The sequence below is a fragment of the Alosa sapidissima genome, chromosome 1 (genome assembly GCF_018492685.1).
Source record: "Alosa sapidissima isolate fAloSap1 chromosome 1, fAloSap1.pri, whole genome shotgun sequence".
Taxonomy (NCBI): Eukaryota; Metazoa; Chordata; class Actinopteri; order Clupeiformes; family Clupeidae; genus Alosa; species Alosa sapidissima.
In genome coordinates this window covers 43,068,000-43,090,070 of record NC_055957.1, presented here as the reverse complement: position 1 = coordinate 43,090,070, position 22,071 = coordinate 43,068,000, and the positions used below count along the sequence as shown (strand labels likewise).

The 22,071-nt window shown below is 44.5% G+C and overlaps 1 protein-coding gene across 4 annotated transcripts in view; it reads right to left on the bottom strand.

Moving 5' to 3' along the window:
* Positions 1–15,690, bottom strand: part of camsap2b (calmodulin regulated spectrin-associated protein family, member 2b) — a 36,328-nt gene extending 20,638 nt beyond the window's left edge. For all 4 annotated transcript variants that reach the window (XM_042095710.1, XM_042095727.1, XM_042095719.1 and 1 more), the window contains exons 1-3: positions 15,035–15,690; positions 9,987–10,246; positions 2,043–2,204 (exon numbers count right to left, since the gene is read on the bottom strand). In XM_042095710.1, the coding sequence (XP_041951644.1) occupies positions 2,043–2,204; positions 9,987–10,246; positions 15,035–15,173 (561 nt within the window). In that variant the 5' untranslated portion in view covers positions 15,174–15,690. The remainder of the gene's footprint in view (positions 1–2,042; positions 2,205–9,986; positions 10,247–15,034) is intronic.
* Between the last annotated feature and the right edge of the window lie 6,381 nt (positions 15,691–22,071).

Sequence of the window (22,071 nt, the reverse complement as noted above, 5' to 3'; positions counted from 1 at the left end):
AGCAGAGGAGAGCCGATCCTTGGTTATATTCTCTTGATAATCTGAGACAATCTGAGACAATTTGGTGCACATGTTTGAATGTTTTGACGTGGTTAGACCGTACAGTCTCATGATGGTTTTGTGCTTCAGAGACTACTCCCCTCTATTTAGTCTGTGGCAAAGGGCAGGGCTATATAATAGACAAAAAAATCTAAGATATGCAACAGAAAATGTTCCAAATCCCCAGACTTCCCCACCCAATGAAAAGACACTCGCTTTCAAGGCCTTGCAAATCCCTCTCCCACTGATTTCCTTTGGACTTATTTCCTTTTCTTAGGGAAGTCCATAGCTAGCAATGCAAAACATTGGCTGTGAGGCAAAGCTCTCCAGCTGCCTGGCACGCTCCGGAGGGCCCAAGGAGCTTCTCTGCGTGACAAGAGGGGAGAACGAGTGTTCTATGTGGCTCTGTGTGTGTGTGTGTGTGTGTGTGTGTGTGTGTGTGTGTGTGTGTGTGTGTGTGTGTGTGTGTGTGTGTGTGTGTGTGTGTGTGTGACTGTGTTTAGGGGGAAGAAAGGCGGGGGGTGAACATGTTATAGTATCATGTCACCACACGTCTGTATGGGTATCTGGGTCTGTGTGTACATACTCTATGTCTGTAAATCTATTTTTGTATGTGTCTGTGTGCGTGTGTGTGCATGTGCGCGTGCGTGTGTGTGTGTGTGTGTGTGTGTGTGTGTGTGTGAATCATCTGTGCTGGAGCAGGAAGCACATGAGCTTCTCTTCTGTGGAATGTAAACAAATACGTCCATTTTCAGCTTGGCTAGTCAAAAAAAAAAAAAAGACTGACCCCTCCCCTCTCCCTAAAGGGAGCAAGAGACCACCCCTCTACAGTATACTGTATGTTACATTCCAACACATTTCATGGGCATGATATCAATGAGTGAATCTCCCGCTCAGTGAGGAGATAATGTGTGTGTAATTTGAGAAATTACATCAGGCCCACATGAGGCCAGTGGGTAGATACAAATACTGTGTGTGCTTGGCTCAGAGTGTCTTGATGCTTTATGAGCGCTTGAAATTGGGCTATTCCCAAACTGCTGGAGCACACTAGTGATATAATTTCTGATTGGTTAAAGGGCACTGTCCTGTCCAATAACCAATCGCTCAATTGGTGCAGCTAAAAGTCTTTGAACCCTCTGAGGCCTTGACACTGGGAACATGAGTGAAAAGCTGATCTGATGGCAGCTAGCGCTAACAGCTGCTAGCTGCAGAGGTGATTTAGCCTAAATCTGTCCCTCATCCAACCCGGATCTACTGCAGTTCTGCCAGACCCATGCGAGCACCAAGCCTCTATGTGGGAGCCTGCTGATGCTGGTTGTCCGTGGCAGCAGGCCACAGCCAACAGCTGCTGTCTTTTCAAAATGTGGCTTGAACCGGAACCAAATCCCCCCAAATCCACTGTTTAAAAAACACCGCGATAAAATCCAGATGATTGTAAGCCGATCTTAAGTTTAATCACGATTAGTTTAAATCAGGATTTAAATGGGGCATTTTTGAGCTCTCTCAGTTCAGAGAGCTAGGATGTGTGGACTGGGATTTGATCCAGATGATAGATTTCTGGTCCCTCATCTGGTACATACATGAGTCATCTGCAAAAAGAAAAATCTGTAAGTGTTTCTTTGAACATGATTTTCTCTCTCTCTCGTTGAGGCCTAATTCTGAGTCATCATATGTTTGAGCAGTGTGTGGTATGTTCGCCACCACCAGCAGTCAGAGTGAAATGGTTACAAAACTAAACTAATCTTGGAGGATAACTTTTTCTTGTGCGACAGACATCGGAGAATCTTAGACATGTCCATCAGTTTCCTGAGCAGCTGGTCTCGGTGACCTGGCGGGAGAGAAACCACAGCCAGCGCTGGCCTCCCGGGAGCTCAGATTTCCTCCTTCTACAAATTCTCGACCAAACTCGGGCTCCTATGAAGCCAGACAAGATATAAAAGAATCTTTTTGGGGGTGGTGGATACGTGGAGTTTTGGTTGGGGTTGGGATAGAGACCAACGCACCTTGTTCAGCCAGGTCATCACGGCATCCTCTGCATCGTCGGGGATGTCGTCGTCGGGGAAGAGTGGACAGTACCGCTGGACGCAGGACAGAACACGCTCCACGCTGACCATCTCCACTGTGTAGGCCATCATCAGCGCGTCAATCATCGCCAAGTGGCAGCTCTGGAACAAAACACACAGCCGCCATCATTCACCTCGGACCATGGAGAGGAACTTCAGCAATCTCCTTCCATGTTTTAGGAAAGGACTACTGATTTTATTTAGACTTTGTGTTACGACAAAAGAGACATTTGTAATGTCACGTTGCTTAATTTGGACGGCAAAAAATGTGTTTCTTTTTCTCTGCTGAGGCACTTAAAATAGGAAGCGGAGAGCAACACAAAGACTGACATTCTGCTGGCCTTTCCACCACATTCTACTCTGGTTCAAGTTAAACTCCACCTCTTCCTGTTTGCCTGAGTCATTAGGCCTTTTACTGTAGTGGGATAACGTTGCAGACACGGCAATGGCTGCAACTGGTTTGTGAGCAGCTAAAGATGTCTGTTTAAGATACTGTACCCTATGATAAGAATGCACAATTTTATCTTAAGGCTAATGTTCTTTGCATACTTTGCCTGTGAACTTACAACTCATAAAGCACCTCTGGCATAAAAAGAAAAAGAAATGTCAGAAGAATACTGAAATGGCCCTTTAAACTCGCTTGACTCTCCACAAAGGGACTGCTGTCTTCCTGACCCTCTCCTATGATGCTGTTATTCCAATTACGTGTGATGTAACCTTCAGGGCTACATCACAGCTACTAGGAAACTCCTGGGCTAAAGCACAACCCAACAGACTGTGACTCAGTCTCGGCACTCTGTACAACACAAGCCTCCATTCAGGTCCCCAGCACCCCATAAAGGACCTATTTCAGTTCAACAGTTTACTAAATCTTTCTGTTTTTCCCAAAGAAGGTAAAAAACACATGCATACCACAGCATGTATACAACCATGCAGACACCAACCATACATACATACATACATACATATATACAGTACATATAAATAAAAACCAAAATACCTTTCTGTATCTATGTGAAGTGTATGTCAACTGCATCTGCTTCTGCTGAGTAACACTGAGCACATAGGGCCATTTCCCTTTGGCTGTGAGAGCAGCCTGTGTGGCTGAGCAGAGCGCAGAGCTGAGCCCAGTGATGAGCGTTAGCGCCTAATGGCACTCCGCAGTCAGACTGCCCTCTGCTTGGCACGCTCGGGACATTCGGCACTCATGTGTGGCTGGGAAAATGCTGCAGCGTGATTATCTGCGCAGTGCTAGTAGAATCTAGAGGCCCAGTGCTTCAGTGGGAACAGCTAGCACGCGCTAATGCATTCATAGCATACAGAGTAACTGAAGAGGAACCAGTTATAAAACTCTTAGACAACAAAGCTGGTTCCCCCCATGTTAACAAGTATTAGAAACTAGGGACAGTAAGTATATGCTACAACACAGGGCTCAGTATTACCCCACTGTGGACAAACCACAGAGAAGAGAGGCCAAATGGACTCCAAATGAACCACTAGCATGCACTAATTTGTTGATATGGAGAAACAATTATGATTAACCTAACAGAACATCATACCCTGAAGTAATGAAATGAGTCTCCATTTCAAATAAAATATAAAAAGTAATGGAAAATCAAAGCCCAAATTTTGCTTGGCATAAAGATGTGTCAGTCTAATGCCACTATGCCATGCTCACTCCTATGAGACTATCTGGTCAGAACCTTCTAGAACAGAAGCCCAAGCCCAAAGTAGCCTAAGCAAACAGAGTAGCACCAGGCCATGTCATTCTGTGGCCAGAGAAGACACCTGGCACATGCACAAACCAATGAACATGCAGCTGTGTGGCTTTCACATCTGTGTGTGTGTGTGTATGTGTGTGTGTGTGAGTGTGTGTGTGTGTGTCTGTGTGTGTCTGTGTCTTTGCCTCTCTCTCTCTCTCTCTCTCTGTGTGTGTGTGTGTGTGTGTGTGTGCCTGCTCTCAGACGGTGTACTCTGTGTAACCTCTTTGGTGTGAGGTGCAGCTGAGATGTGTTACTCGAGGCGGAGAATGCTGTGGGAAGAGGCTGGAGCTGGGGGTAGAGCGCACACAGGCCAGGACTCCTGAAACAACAAGGACCCTTCACAGTGTGTGTGTGTGTGTGTGTGTGTGTTGTGTGATAGCCAGTAAGGTCACCAGAGTTACAAACCATGCAAACCAGCTTCAGTAAGTTGTCTGACTAAATTATGCTTTAGTATTCTACTCTACTATATCAACATTATGAAAAACATTTTGTAAATTAAAGCGCACCAACCGACAATTATAATAGTTCATAATGTCACTTCAAACCCCTAGTCACATTCCATCAGTAACTTTCCAATAAACAGCACTCAAATTCACTATACACGTAAATGATACCAAAACAATTTACATGCCAAAGGGGTGTGCCGTATCCACCTCCTAAACAGCATGCTTCCTCAGTTAAAAGGAAAACGCTTCATGTTTTATTCAGCTCATGCAAATGTACTTCACTGTGAGTGTAAAACCCAACCTGCGAGTGCATTAGAAGACTCCAACTACATCAGAGAAGCTTACTCATAGACTGGAGGATTTCAGTACAGGCTAACATTATATCTACTATTCCTTCCACATGTTTTTAAGTTTTTTAAGTATATACTCTTTTGATCCCGTGAGGGAGATTTGGTCTCTGCATTTATGCCAATCCATGAGATGCTTTATTGATACTGAGCACACAGTGTACACACAGTGAGGTGAAGCACACACTAATCCCGGCGCAGTGAGCTGCCTGCAACAACAGCGGTGCTCCGGGAGCAGTGAGGGGTTAGGTGTCTTGCTCAAGGGCCAGCCGTGCCTACTGGTCGGGGTTCGAACCGGCAACCCTTCGGTTACAAGTCTGAAGCACTAACCAGTAGGCCACGGCTGCCCCCAATGTGCTAAGACTGGAGGATTTCAGTACAGGCTAACATTATATCTAGTATTGCTTCCACACGCATAAATACTGGAAGATTTCAGTACAGGCTAACATTATAGATAGATAGATAGATACTTTATTGATCCCCAAGGGGAAAATATAAAATGTTATATATCTATTATATTTATGGTTATATCTACTATTCCTTCCACACGCATAGAGACTGGAGGATTTCAGTACAGGCTAACATTATATTGACTATTCCTTCCACACATGTAGAAATTGTTACTCAATATATCTCCCTTAACTTCCACCCATCTGTAAAAAGGCTCTGTGTATAGTAAATAATGGATCTTCTGAGGGGCTCCGACCTTGAGGTAATCCTCTCGGACATAACTACTTGTGTGTGGCTGTCTAGGCATCTGCACAGACATGTCACGGACGGACTCGCGAGGGACACAATGTCCTTATATGGCCTCACCCTTTACCGCAGCGCGGATACAGGGCACAGTGCATACTGTACAGGGGGCGAGGTGTTAACTCACAGTGGACAAACCGCAGAGACACATGGGGCCGTTTTACCACAGAAAAGAGCATTTGAAATGTTCCATTTCACTGTCTGGCTAATGGAGTTGAAAGGGTAGACAGACCTGGTGAGTACAGAAAGAAGCAGCTCTTAAAATAGGTGCAGGCATATGTAAGGGCTGCCCTCCAAGGAGTCTGAGGCCCCCTTGTTACCCAAACAAAGGCCTAATCAGACTTGAAATCAAAGGCCATATACACAGCATAATGTAAATGGAAAACACATGAGCACTTGATAGTGGGCTTTCTTAATATCTCCACTTCCCGTGAGGCTTTGAAGCTGCACTAATCACGAGCAACACACTGCACTCCATATCTGGTACCAACCTGGTACGGTATCTGGTTTTGACTAAGAGGTTTCATAGATGTTTCATAGTATGTTTCTTTCTCTTGTAATCTGGAAGACTACTTTTGATTTACTGTATATGAGACTATAATTCTTCTGACTGTTTAACTTCAGAGAGTTAGGCAGCCACATATCTACCCCTGGTCCCCTGCAAAACATCTCAAATATTGAAATGTTGTTTCAGTGACCATAGTCTGTAAGAGAATACAGAGAAACCTCACACATGTACACACACACACACACAAACATACAAACAAGTATGTGCACACACACACACACAGAGACACACACACACACGCACAAACACACGCACGCACGCACGCACACACGTACACACACACACACACACACACACAAAGTTCAGGCAGCTCAGCAGATCTGAGTCCTAAGGGACGTGTCCATGACCCCACGGTCTCCTTCACTATAAGGACTGAGTCAACTGCAGGGGAGCACAGTAAAACAAGGGACTGCTCCTTTCCTTCAGGAAGCTCTGTGTACACATCACATATGATCTACTGGGCTTATTATTTCCTTTCCACTTTCCCTGACTGATCAGTTTTGCTACTGGTCAAAGTGTACATGGAAAACACTGTGAATTACTAATGTTACACCTTATGGCATCATATTTATGTCAAAAACTTCTTCTGTAACAATACAAATGTCACCGTAGTCTATTCTGCCAAATATTTTCTCTCCTAACATGTTCTCTCATGTTGCTGAAACACTCTTTGTGTGATCCGTTTGTGGCCGTGACAGAACCCCCCCCCCCCCCCCCCCCCCCACCACCCAAATGGCCCTTTTAAAAGTGTGCAGAGACCAGATGAATTTGTGGTACAGACGCGTAATGAAAGCGCTGGCATACTCTGCTTTAGAGACTCCCAGTGGTCTGAGTACACAAAACCAATTAGACCTCTCCACATGTCTGTCTGCTGCTAGCCTGTCTGCCTGTCGGGCTAACAGCACAGGGAAGGGTGGGGGGCATCCACTACGTCTTAAGCAACATGGACAGAGAGAGAGAGAGAGAGAGAGAGAGAGAGAGAGAGAGAGAGAAAGAGAGAGAAGAATGGAAGAGGAGTGAGAGTGAGGGAGTGAAATCTTGAGAAAAAGAGATATAGATGGGTAGGGATGAGAAAGAGAGTGAGAGGTCAAAGAGAGAAAGAGATGCACACAGAGGAAGCATGACAGAAGGAGGGAGAAGGAGAGAACTGAGGAAAATCTGGAGAAGGAGGAGAAGAGACACACAGAGTGAGAGAAAGAGAGATCTATAGCGCTGTTGTACTGTAAAATGTGCTAGCATGTGGAGCTGAATGGAGGGGGTGTGTTAGGGAGGGCGTCCTCTGAGTGTCTGTCCTTCTGCTCAGCAGACCCCACCTTCTTTGATACCGCAGCGTATACACACACACCTACAGGCACACACACACACACACACACACTCAGGCACAACGCCACCCCCCCCCCCACACACACAGACAGACATACACACCCACACACACACACACACCTAAAACTGACAGACCATCATTTTTCTCCTCCACCTGGCACCTGGCCAAACAGCAGCCCGCCAAAATCCCTGAGGTCATCACATTTCTACCACATGCACCGAATAACAGAAAACCTTAGCTTCAGAATACTTACTCCTGTGTGAGAGAGTGTGTGTGTGTGTGTGTGTGTGTGTGTGTGTGTGTGCGTGCGTGTGTGTCTGTCACTCCATATGCCCATACAGACACACGTGAGTCACATTTTAAAATCTGCATGTGGAATGGTGCGGCCGCTCTCCTCTCTGCCGCATTGCCCCTCTCCAGTGCCAGGGTGACGATGTGTGACGTCATGCTGGGACAGACGTGTGTGATTGTGTCCATGCATGTGTGAGTACCCGTGTGTGTGTGTGTGTGTGTGTGTGTGTGTGTGTGGTGTGGTGTGTGGCAGTCTAGCTGGGTTAGTGTGTCGGCAGACTGGTAGACAGATGAAGGTCAAGTCTGTTTCTTACGCCAGCCATGGATGTTCATTTCCACTGCTCTTAATCAATGCCTCCCTGCAGTGCCCAATTAGAGAGGACTGCAGTGGACGCTGCAGTTTGAAGAATTACATATTCCTGTCATATCCTCAACATGAAAATCATATGCTCATTCATAAAATGTGAACATCCATCCATAAACCTTTGTGTATGTGACTGCATGCACTGCATGTGTGAATGTAAGTATATGAATGTATTTGCATATAATGTGTACGTACGCGTGTGCTACACTATGTGAGGACAGATGCTGGTGCTTGACTGATGTGGTCCCTAAAATGAGCTCCCATTAAAAATTCAAGGACAGAATCACTCCTGTCTTTACTGAAGAGGCTCATGGGACTGTGGAAGATTCCAACTGCTGAGAGAGAGAGAGAGAGAGAGAGAGAGAGAGAGAGAGAGAGGGAGAGAGAGAGAGAGAGAGAAATGGCTACAGGGGCTTGATAGTAATTGAGAAAGAAATAAAGTGAGAGAGAAAATAGAGAGAGCATGAGAGAGAGAAGGTGAACGAAAAGGAGTGAGAAAGAGTGGTGGAGATGGGTGAGGCACTGCAATGCAGAGACCTGCAGCTCCCCCCCTGACAACACCAGCTCTGACCAACGCTCATAAGCACAGAACTTCAGCCTCCTGCCCACGGAGAGAAGGCTACTACACTAGACTGGACATCACACAGCACAACTTACAGTAATCAAAATACAGCTTCCACCAACCAAAAACACCCAGGGACAGGCTACTGCCTGTGAGCACTCAGACACCAAGAGTGTGGGAATCACACAAACGGGCAAAGAAAGATGGAGTGTTTGCCAGCAGCGCTGCTTCAGAGACATGTGCACACACTCTGAATTACGTCAGTCGCACCAGTTTTATGGGTTTACTAGCAACATGCAGTCACGGGCACACAGGACTCGCACAGTAGCTTTGTGGGCAATTGTGGTTTACTAGAGCTGTTACAGTTTTTCTCAGTCGCTTTGGTGCTATTCTCACATCACTATTAACATTTGCACAGCAGTTAGTGCATTTCTCAAAACAATTAGTGCAAACTGCAAAACCTAGTGGATGACCTGCAAAAGCACGTCACTTGCTCAAAAGCAGGTATTAATGTCAATGAAACTGTCAGTCATCAAAATGAGAAGTCTTGACGTTCGTTTATGAACAAGATAGTCAAATGGCTTTGTCATGTTTTCATTATGACAGTTCTCTCAGTGTTTTCCAATGCAAAAAAAAGGTCAGAACTCGGTGACACTACCTGAACATGCTCAAGACAGCACTATACACTACTTGTACAGCCATTTGAAAACTACAGTAAAGTTACACATTGCTGTAGTTAGGGGAGTAAGTGAGTACAAGACACTGAATATGTACATTTTTACTGTATGCTCTTTGCAATTCCACAGCATTGTGACAGAATTTTATAACTAGTTCAACAATTTTGTATGTAATGACTCAAGCAATGAAATGAAGACTATTCGTTTTATTGGGAACGACTATTCAGCATTCATAAGTATAGTTCATTTTGACTGACATGACATAAGCAAATGATAATGTTAAAAAACAGCAGAGAATTGTATGAAAGCAACTGATACATGTCCAAAAGCATTTGCAATTTGTTCAGAGGAAGGAGAAATTGCTACTATGATGTGCACAAATGACTAAATGTTGTGGAGGTTGAACTAATAGTTATGAGAATTTTCATTCTGATCTGAAAAATGTACCAAAGCGACTGAGAAAAACTGTAACTCTGATATTTGTTTCTCCCGCTCACAACATAAAATTGTCTCACAACCTAAAAGAAAATGCACTTCCCAGTCATGTGAAAAGGGCTGGATGAATGGATAGATCGATAGACAGACAGACCGACAGACCGACAGACAGACAGACAGACAGACAGACAGACAGACAGACAGACAGACAGATAGATAGATAACTTTGTGTACCTACTCAAAAATGCTATATCGAGATGCTATAGAATAGGATTATGTTAATGATTATTTCTTTTTCCAGTATGTTGCCATTGAAAACATCTTCATCTAAGTCATAGGTTCCTCTGCACTCACCATCTGTATGGGGACGTTGCAGAGGTCCCTCTCGGTGACCAGCCTCTCCTGGTCAGTGACGTAGAGTCCTCGCGTAGCGAGGGCCTGGATGACGGCGTTGTGGCCCAGCAGCGGCTTGGCGGCGTCGCTGCGCAGGATCAGGCTGCCGGCGCGGCAGTAGAGCTCAGCTGACAGCAGCAGTGATGCCACGGGGGGCTTCAGGTGCTCCTGCTCGTACTGGTCCTTATAGAAGGGCTCCTGCAGGTCCTCGGGGATGCTGTCTGCTCACACACACACACACACACATAAACACACACACACACACACATAAACACACACACACACACACACACATAAACACACACACACACACACACACACACACACACACACACACACACACATAAACACACACACACACACACACACACACACACACACACACACACACACACACACACACACACACACACACACACACACACACACACACACACACACACACACACAGAGATATGAAGGGTTACTTAGGAAAAGGGATGAGATCTAATTTCAAATGTTGCTCTCCTATGGTAAGGATTGAGGTCGAGAGAGACCAGACCATGAGATTATTGAAAGGTCAGAGGCATGAGGCTACATTCACAAATGTTACAAATTCTTACATCTGAGCATAGCTAAAAGCACCATCACAAAACACCTTTTTATTACAACATACACAGTAGAGGTACAGGGCCTCAAATGTCTCCTCTACTTTCACTGCAACCACGCCATGGGCAGCAGATTAATGCTCCCTTAATCAGGTAAGAGGCCTCTTAAACTAATGAACTACTAAACGGCCATTAAAGATAAGATAAGTGAGCATCTGTACACAAACAGGACCTCCAGAGCTGCTGGGGTGGGTTGCAGTGCCCTACTGCCTGCTGCTGTGCTCCTCATCAACATGTTATGGAGCGGACTCAGTGGACAGGCTTTCACAAACAAGGTCAGGAGACGCCCAGGGAGGACTCAGCGGACTCAGGAAAACAGGTCAGTGGCCATGAGGGGCACACAGTGGCGGGGTGACCGGGGCTTCCACAAAGTTACTTTGCCACTAGCCACTGTCTGTGACAGAGATGAACTAGCTGATGGGATTGCAGCTGGACTTGCAGCAGGCTATTGTTTTTGGTTCAGTTTAATTTATATAGAGTTGTAGTTTGTGGGGGGATTTTTTTAAAGAGTAAAGACCACAGGTGTCTTTTAATAATACATGTTGATGTGCTAATGATTAAACTCTGGCCAATGGCTTTATCACGCTAACAGCAGGGTGCCTAGTAGCACAAGCATGCCTTGTGCACATTCACTTACACACACACACACACACACTCTTTCACTGTCCTGTCTCGTTCACACACTTTTGGCAGGAGTGTGTTTTCCAGTTCCAGTTCTCATGCACACACACACATACACACACACACTCACATGAATGAGACCACAAGCCTCCACAAGGAGTGTGACAGGGAGTCACTGTTTTGCCTTATAATCTCATTACAGTGCTCTGTTAATCTGATTTGCAGAACCTTTCTAAAATAGCTGAATGCTCTTTGTTCTGCACATGTGGGTACAGTAACCCCTACAGACACACGCAGAGTGATTCAGAGACGAGGCTGCATTGGACAGACCTGTAGAACTGAGGACACATGTCTTCCCTGCTAACCTGGGTCACATGATGAGTCTGTGGAGAGAGTTATTGTGGGTAATGATGTGTGTGTGTGTGTGTGTGTGTGTGGGTTGAGCTCAGATGTTTGCTCTGTTGGGGTCATTTCCCATCTCCTCGTGTGCATGTCTAACAGCTCCCCAGCAACAGGAAACTCGTGCCTTAAAGGCACCGTGTGATCCAACCTTCCAGAACCCTCCAAGACGTGTGCATGCAGCCACAGAGACACATCCTCCCTGTTGCTGAACACAGTGGTTTTTCATAACCCAAACCAACGAGTCTTCCATGACGCCCCTACTGTGAACGGCTCTAACACCACTTACGGGCTCAAAGTGTTTTCCCATGACACACAGACCCCCATCTTCTAGCCATTATTCACTATTACTGCCCAGGATGTCAATATCTCCCTCACCTTTCTGCTACCAATCACTGATAATTAATGACAGTAAAGTCCACCCAGGCAACAGCACATGAGCGTATATAAGTGTATAGTATAAGTATAGTATAAGGCAACAGCACATGAGCGTGTATAAGTGTATAGTATAAGTACAGTATAAGGCAACAGCACATGAGCGTGTATAAGTGTATAGTATAAGTATAGTATAAGGCAACAGCACATGAGCGTGTATATGATAAACACAAACACACAGACAGTCTACAGGGTATGCACTTCTTCTCCTTCCCATTACTGGGAGTAGGACTGAGTTGACGATGGGCTACTGGATTTATCTTGATGGTACACATGTTTTCCACCCAATAATGGCCTTTCCCAGCAGGCCACTGGAGTGTGAGGGCGGTGCGGCACCTATCTCCTGGACAATGGGCTTCTTTCGGCAGGTCAAAACAGAGTTATTCGCTCCCTGCGTCATGTCAAGACCCATGCAGCGTTTTTTTTCCCCCCTCTGTGTCAGCCATGAAAGAGGAAAGAAAGCAGGAAGCTGCTTTCACAGGAAAGCCTGAGCATGCCAGAAGAGTCCTATTGTGCTGGAAAAAAAACAGTCAAGCCCCTCTCTGTAATGACATGATTTAACAGCTCTGAATCAATACAGGATTTGTGTGGCAAAAGTATTCATTTCAGTGACTGTGTGGACTGGTTAACCTCAAAGCGTCATACAAATGTAGAGAAAGCCATTTTTGATGTCCTCAGTACACAGATTAATTGATTATATCATCAATACCCTTTCTGAGGGAGAACCAATCATGTCAGTTTGTAGAATATCTGTCAGCAGACACAGACAGTGTCACAGCTGTAGCTCAGCTGTAACAGTGAGAAAAGTTTAAGACCAAGTGCTAAAAACAAACAAAAGCAAATTGACACGAGGTCTCACAGTTAGCACTGAATCACATGGAGTGCGCTCATAAGGGGCTGCTCATACTGTGGCATGCCCCCTCAGGCTGTTCTGATGTAACAGAGACAAATGCTGTCAGTCTTTGGTATTCCTAGCACGCCACAGATGTTAGCGCAAGGGAGAGACAGACAGAGAGAGAAAGGAAGAGCTGAGAGAGAGAATGAGAGAGGGAGAGAGAGAGAGAGAAAGAGAGAGAGAGAGAGAGAGAGAGAATGAGAGTTAAGAGTGAGAATGAATAAAAAGAAAAAAATCTGTCTGCCTGTCTGTGCAGTGGGGGCTATTTATGACAGCTGTTTGTTGCATTAGAGGGTCTCTAATGTACCCCAGCGCAGTCTTCAGACACTGCACTAGGTCGGCTCAGATGCCTCCATTTTGAAAAGCTGAGACGGCTATGTGTTCCATGGCCTTCCTGTGATGTGGTGCTCTGCCTACACCCTCACCACCACCACCACCCTACCCCACCTCCTTCCGGGTCTATTTTGCTGAGGAGGGATTTCAAACACCCAAAGAGCCATACAGTCAGAGACAGCCACCACACTCTCTCCTGTCCCTGTGTGGAAAATGGGTCACTGGTGGTATAAACAAACACCATCTCCAACTTCCAACACCAATGCCATTTGTGTCTATCAACGCAACCGTGTTGTTTGGAAGTCATCTTGTACCAATTTGGGATCTACAAACTACACACCAGAGCCTTCAAACACACTAACCCATAATTAAGGATGTAAGCCTGTCCTATGCTGTGCTCGCCGAGTGCACAGGCCATGGCCAATTCAAGCCGGTGGAGAATGAGCTGTGGGAAGCACATCTAACCTCCGCGATGACTTCACCGTGCATCTGGTGCCAGCAGCCCCTCTCCAAACTCCCGTCCTATTACAGACTGCCTTCTGGGACACCACTGTTGTGGCCTGGCCTGCAAACCACTGGAGGCCTCTGGATCTAACTTCAATTTCCCTTGGAGCGCCAGCGCCTCTCTCTCTCTGTCTCTCTTTTCACAAGCTAATTCAATCCTATGAGTATCATATGGTGCTCTCGGAAAGAAAGGAAGGAGGCCTGTTAAAAGAATTCATTAAGTATGTGAAATGACCTAGCAGAGCTCAAAGACAGACTATGAGTGTAGTGGTGTATGACTGTAGAGGTGTTCATATGGTTCCACTGAACATACAACGCTTTACTTTAGGTTTAAGTTGGCAAAAGCATTTAGTGTAGAGAGACAATGGAAAATTTACATAGATGTGTCATTTTACTTCTTTTTATTTAGACATGTAGACAGTTTTCTCTGAAGCATGTCATCTATTTAATAACATGGGGATGACACCAGTTCAGAGGGACTATGGTGAAGGCAGCAAAGTGACTCATTAGTTTCAAAACAACTGCTTGGCTAAAGAGGCCGTGGCATCTAATTTCACATTAGAGTGCCAAAAGCATGTGGACTAGTCCGGATTGTATAATATGATGATTGTATGTTTACATAGTTGGTACAGGTTTCAATTGGCAAGTATTTATGATACACAGTAAAAGCAGATAGGCCTAGTTGTGTTTCTGAAGTGATCCTCAAAATAGGCTTTTCTTTCTGTCAACCAACAAAGGAATTTAAACTCGTCTTTGAGTGATCATTATTAGTTTTCTTTAAGGGGGCTGTTGTTACTGTTAATGTGTGTGGATGTGGAACTAGCCCTACGGGATCTATTGGAAAAAACCGACTCGGTTCTGTTTCAAAGGGATTGCCTGAGAGGAAACGCGCAACAGTTAGTCAAATGATCTGTTTGGATACTTAGCGAACTCGAGACAAACCCAATGCCTTTTTTAAAATGCTGTGATCATTTTGACAGCTCAATACATTTGGCAACATTGACAACATGACAATTAATCAGGCAATATCACTTGTTTCCACGTTGTTCCATACTATCAACATGACTTATACAGTCAAATGATACAATTCTACACTATGTGTTACAACTCGTAATTAGTGTCAGTTATTGAAATGTAGCCTATGGCAAAATAGAACACGAAAATGCGCCACCTACCTGACCCAAAGGCTTTGGCAACGAGCCACGCTAAACTACAAGATATCTTAGCCCTTGTGAAATCATAATGATCAAAAGATTTGATGGCCGGGACGATGTATGTCCTTTTGCTCTCCTTGTTATCCACCGTGTCACCCATCCTGATGTCTAACTGGATCTATTCCTCTTCCCCAAGGATGACGGTGAACTATGAAGCGATACTGATGGATGACGATGGCATTCCAGAGAACTCAATGCGCAAAATGTTATCTTCATTAACGTTAATTTTAGAGGATCTTCTGTCTGATAGCGTTTCGCACAATCGGGGTGACTTCCTTCGCTTTATATGTATGATGGAGAAAGGTTGTCCATCGTATTCAGTGGTATCTCCATGTGTTCACGTTAGTACTCAGTCCAGTGACTAAATCCAGCCATCCGCAGTAGTTCTTCATCCATTCCCTGACATTATCCTCAGGTTGCCAAGGATGTTACAACATCGAAATGTCAGTCAAACTTCATCGTTTCTTACACGAGGGGTTGGCGAATTCCATAAGCTCGAGCGCTGTTGGCGACTTGAATAGTCCTCGTCTCCATCTCCATGTTGGAGATTTCCCTCTTCTTTAACTTTCTAACTGTCCTCCTCCATGAAATCTCGGTCTCTCCCTGCGGTTTTCCTGCCGCACTGGCCTCAAAAGCAAGCACTGGTATAGCGCCTGCGCGTTCCGCCCAGACACAGACCGACGCGGTTGGCTACATTGAATCCAGTGACCAAGTCGTGAGGCATGCGTTTCCGCTGCGTGATGTTTACGCCGGTTGCATTCCAATGCCACTTCTTAATGTATATTTTTAATAAATTACCTAAACAAGATGGTAAAAAGTCATGCTATTACATTGTAATTGTATGTCAAGAAATGACATGACAGGCTCAATTTCTGTTACAAATATGCCATCATTCACTTTTTTATTGACTTCTTCACCAAAATACTGCCATGATTTCAAATATTGACCAGTGACCATCCAATAGCAATCAACAAATTATCCAGTGACAAACAGCCACACCAAAGCGTCACAAGAAAGATGCTTGGAGAGCAACATTTGGTAAAGGACCTCTACAGAGTTGGATCCTTTGAGCTAAAGCTGATTAATTAGAGGAGAGACTGAGGTTAGCTTTAAATGACAACTATTGACCATTGAGAAATTACCCTTAGCCACTAGTCACTCCATCTAGAGTGCAGGCTTGCTCAATGCCTCTCCTGATATGCATAAAGACTGTAAGAAATTTAGTCAGCCATTTTATTACTTTTCCTAGAGGCCTCTCTCTTCCAATCTCCTTTGGAGACTATATTCTAGCCTACTCAACATTCTGATGGTGGTAATAGTAACCCAGTTGTGATGGTAACAGCAGTTAATACTTTTGGAGTGAAACATGATCACTGTGATCACAACAGTTGTAGCGTAGCTACAGGAGAGGATTGTTGCCATGGTAATGATGGTTCTGTCAAGGCAGTGCAGTCGTTATAGTCGTGGTGTCGTGGCGACGGCGGTGCAGGCTCGGGGACTAATTCAGGCTGCAGCATCAGACAGGAAAGGGGTGTGCTTCACTCAGCCGAGAGTATCAGCCTACGGAGAGGGATAATTACCTTCCAAAAAGAGCCATAGCCTTTTTTCTGGCGGGAAGAGAGAGAGAGGAAAATAGAGATATGGGAGGAGGGATGGAGGGAAAGAGAGAGAACGAAGAGGATGGGGGAGAGAGAGGGTAAGAGAAAGAGAGAGGGAGGGAGAAAAAGATACTCATGCTGGGCAGAGATCTCTCCGGCACAAATGGAAGTCATTTGGTGTGCTTTTACAGAGCAGGGACTCCGCCCATGTGTCGCACACATACTGACACACACACACACACACTGACACACACACACACACACACACACACACACACACACACACACACACACACACACACACACACACACACACTCACACACATAGACACACACACACACACAGACACACACACACACACACACACACACACACACACACACACACACACACACACACATACACACTCACACACATAGACACACACACACACACACACACACACACACATACACACTCACACACATAGACACACACACACACACACACACACACACACACACACCCATACACACCCATACACACACAGAAAGAGAGAGAGAGAAGGAGAGAAGAGAGGCAGAGTGTCATAAACATATGGACACAGAGAATACAAAAGAGACAGAGCATAGGGCTGACCAGCTGTGATTTGCTGAAACACACTCACCATTTCCCATGCATGACATGGCACATGGCATAGTTACAGGTGACGGCAGACCTCCAGTCATGTCAGTGCCAGAGACGGAGCCTCAGAGTTCCTCTGCTGTAACATATCTACTGCTGTGGCTATGAAGCACATCAACAGCAAAAGGGACTCCCAGTCTGGAGGGGTCTGACGACGGGGGATATTATGGTAAAAAGGGCAGATAGGAAATCACTAGAACTCAAAAGACCGAAGAGTCTTGCCTGAGACATTCTCCAGTGAAGAAGATTTAGTGTCTTGCATGTGCAAGATGTTTACAATGCAGTTAATACGTACAGTATTTATTGACATTGTCCCCAGTTCATAATTGTGTAAACATGACAAAAGTTCGAAAACTTTACAAGCCTTAATACTTTTCAGACACAGCAGAACTAGGCCTATATAATGATACCGATTTTGCCTTGTGTCTTACATTATTGGTCTGCCCTATGAGAAAGTTCTAATTTATCCCAGCATTAGGCTACTGCTCCATTGGTGTGGTGATTTGATTTAATGTTTGCCCTCTTTAATGTAATTGTTGCATTGCTTGCATCTAAGACATTTTGAACTGGTGTTAAGAGCAGATGAGATAAGAGCAACGCGTCTATAACCTACATTACACATCCAAGAGAAAAGTTAAGATTCAAGCAATTAACCATTTCTAACGGTTGAAAATCTTGATCACACTATGGCTTGCTAAACTTTTAGAAACTAGAGCTCTACTACTCTCTAGTGGTAGGACGTGACTGTACAGGACAAATATGGGATGGAATGTTGCTGCTGTTGCACTAAATGTGAGGACATAGCTTTAACTCAGTTTGCCAGTTCATGGTTACAGTAGTAGGTAGTAGTACTTGCTCGAAAGCAAAGCAGTTTTTAGATTTAGATTTATTAATTTGGACAAAAGCGTCTGCTAAATATAATCATAATTCTATTCTGTTCTGTTCTGTTCTGTTCTGTTCTGTTCTGTTCTGTTCTGTTTTGTTCTGTTCTATTCTGTTCTATGCCTTTTGGAATCTGTAATATTGTTATGGTTATGGGATTTGGAAGATGCTTTTGTCCAATGCGACTTACAATTAAAAACAATACAATAGTAACAATTAACAGTGAACAGTTTTAAAATGTTGTTTTAAGTACATTAAGGAAAATAGCAATAATAAACAATAATGTCAGTGCAATATCAATGCTTAATGAAAATAAATAAATATAGTATACAAACCATAACTCATAAGAACCGCTTAATTAAGTGAATGCAACAGATATGTCTTGAAAGACGCAAAACTATCACGGGAACGGAGAGCACTGGGCAACTCATTCCAGGAACGAGGAACCACTGAGGAAAAGTCTTTAATTTGACCTAGCGTTTATGTCTGGTCGACACAACAGACGTTCATCAGAAGACCAGTGGGTGCTTGGGGATGTACAGCTCGATCATAGAATTGAGATAGCAGGGACACTCCAGTAAGTGTCCTATAGGCCAAGATATGAGATTTACATTTTTCAATTTAATGCCCACATGGAAATATTGCAATGCACAGTGCTTTGGGATGTGATGAAGAATAGAGCTTCCTTGTGTTTATATTGCTCCTCAGTGTCCTTTGCCAGCACCCCATGGCTGTAGGTAACCTTCCCTGAGGTCACTATACGCCCTCCCAGCATTTCCCTTCAAAGGCCTCCATGATATTCAGACCTACCTCTCCAACTGCATCCTTCAAAGTCACACCACTAGATGGCAGCATGCATCCAATTTAAACTTCATAAACTCAGGATAGTTGCCACCTTTATTGTCCCAGGATTTGTATTTGGTGTATTAGGTTTGTTTTTTACCAATGGTTGGTGGTTTCACCAAGGTTTTCAATACCTAATAAATATTTATAAACATAAGACTATAGTTATAGTTATAGTTATAGCTGTGTCAAAGTGAGATGAAATCTAACTACGTTCTCAGTGTCACACGAAACAATGTGAATGAACTGATCTGTGAATGAACTGATCCTCTGAGAGCGATATAACCTTTAGGCCTCTTGGCTTTTGTCTTCGTCTGTTGGAGGAGACAGACGGTCCTTTAAAATATTGAGAGAGGATTTAAGGAGCTCCCCTATGATCTTACATTTCTGTGGGCTCAGAGAATTCACATGATTTTAATTGTCACGCCATGAGGAATTGTTATGCAAAATGTAGCCTACAAACCCCCCCAACACACACACACACACACACACACACACACACGCACACACAAACTCTCAAACACATTCTGTTGTATTCTGTCAGAAAAGACCATACAGTATTTTTCATACAAAGATGTATTTACAGGAACACAACAAATTCAGTGTTCTACCAGTTAGTCAATACGCATGTAGTTGTAAAGCATTCTCCATTCCCATTCTACTCCCACACAAAGCCTACACACACACACACACACACACACACACACACACACACACACACACACACACACACACACACACACACGCACACACACACATACACACACACACACACACAGATACAAAAACACAAAAACAGTGGTAACAATCCTTAACCAACCCCCTTTATATATACATGTCTTTTACGATAGAAATATCAAAACATTTGCCCCCTTGCTGTTTATGGATTAAAGACCATAGACTTCTGGAGAGTTTCTTTGCAAAAAACTTTCCCTGAACAAAGACAAATATATGTGTTGACCAGTAAGTCATCTTCCTCACCGACTGCTACGAACATCAACAAATTTAACCATGTAACCCTAAATCATTTACATGCTTTGCACAAAGTAGACATTCGTGTGAAAAAGACACAAAGGCCTAGATTAGGCCTTTGACTGGGTGGCTACGTGGTGGTGGTGTAGTGGTGGTGGTGTAGTGGTGGTGGTGTAGTGGTGGGGGTGGGGGTACAAGTGGTGGGGGCACTCTTCCTAAGTCCTTATCCAGCCCCACTCCCCTCCCATGTTTGGTAGGGAGAATATTGAAATCGTTTTTTATTGTCGCAAAACAAAAAGAGCCATTGTCAAGAAGAAACCAAACGAAAAGAAAGGGAAAAGAAAAAAAAGAAGGGAGGCAGTGAAAAGAGTGAGAGAGAGAGAGAGAGAGATGGAGAGAGAGAGAGAGAGAGAGTGAGAGAGATGGAGAGAGAGAGAGAGGGAGAGAGAGAGAGTGAGAGAGACGGAGAGAGAGAGAGTGAGAGAGACGGAGAGAGAGAGAGTGTGAGAGACGGAGAGAGAGAGGGAGAGAGAGAGAGTGAGAGAGACGGAGAGAGAGAGAGTGAGAGAGACGGAGAGAGAGAGAGTGTGAGAGAGAGAGCCAACCAGCCATAATCCTGACAGAACACAGTATTTTTAAACTGGCTGGAACCTCAAGGTCTGTATTTACTGGGGGTGGGGCGCCCTGGTGCTGGTGTTGGTGCTGGTGAGGAGGTGTGGTGCTGGCTGACTGGGGGGGAAGATTGGACCAGTGGCACTGGCAGGGCTGTTAGCTGTTCATCTCTGTCCAAACTCTGTCAGCCACACAGTTTAAATTTGCACCTATAATCAGAGTCAAAACTGCACCGGCCGAGCCCATTCTGTCTCTAATTCAGCTACTGCAGTTCAAACTATTTAAGACTTTTACTATTCATGATGTTATGTTCACCAAGCAGACAAGAGATGCTGGGTGGTTGCAATAGCTCCACAACGTGTAACAACTGTGTGGAAGTCAAACCCTTTGCCAAATGTACTCAGTGATGACCACAGGTAGCTGTAGCTGTTGAGTATTTGAGTAAATGAAAATATTCTAAACACAAACATCAACAAGAGGCTCTTGAGTAGCCAACACAAGCACGTTATAGTGGCTCATTTTACGCAACCTGAACAAAAGACTTGACCACGCCATCATGTCTAATCCCAACCCCCTTACACAAATACACACACACACACACACACACACACACAGACACACACTTATATGGATACACTGAAACGATCATGCTAAAGGCATATGTGTGGACATGTGTTTTAGAGGCTCTGAGTGCTGATCCATGAGTGAAACATGTGGACCGTGATGTTCCACATAATAGCCCCCTCCACGAGTGAAACATGTGGACCGTGATGCTCCACATAATAGCCCCCTCCACGAGTGGTTTGCTCCAACAAGCTGGGCCCAGGAGAGGGAGAGCAGCACTGCACACACATGAGTGGACTGAAATCCCAGTGCTCACCAGAAACACCACCATATCTCTCCTCCCTCAGAACAGAAATGGCATTGCTACGCAGTCATGAAATATACATAGCTCAGGATATCTGTGCAATTTAGGTTAGGCTGTCAATCTGAGAAAGATCTGTGTTGTATTAAAAAAGAAATATATTGCAATAATTTGAGCAGTATTTTTGTCTATGCAGGCCCTCGTACAAAAAAGGTGGCAATGATAGTTTTGCTTCAACAAAAATGACATCTGTATGGGGATATGAGTTTTACAGTAAATGCTTTTAAAGTCATAAATAATCTGAATCATTGACCATTCTTCATACTCCTCTGACTACCATTTAACCTTTGAATTGTGAAACAAAACAAAACAAAACAAAAAACCTCCATGTGTGTCACCTCTGCATCTGTCTCGGTAATATATGGGGCCGTCAGATTGTAAATGCTGTGCCATTTTTCATTATTTTAATGAGATGGACCACACCTTTGTTGCTCATGCAATCAGATCTGATTTGCCGGCCGTTGCCGGCTGCATGACTAGAATGCGTAGCAAGTAAGGAAAG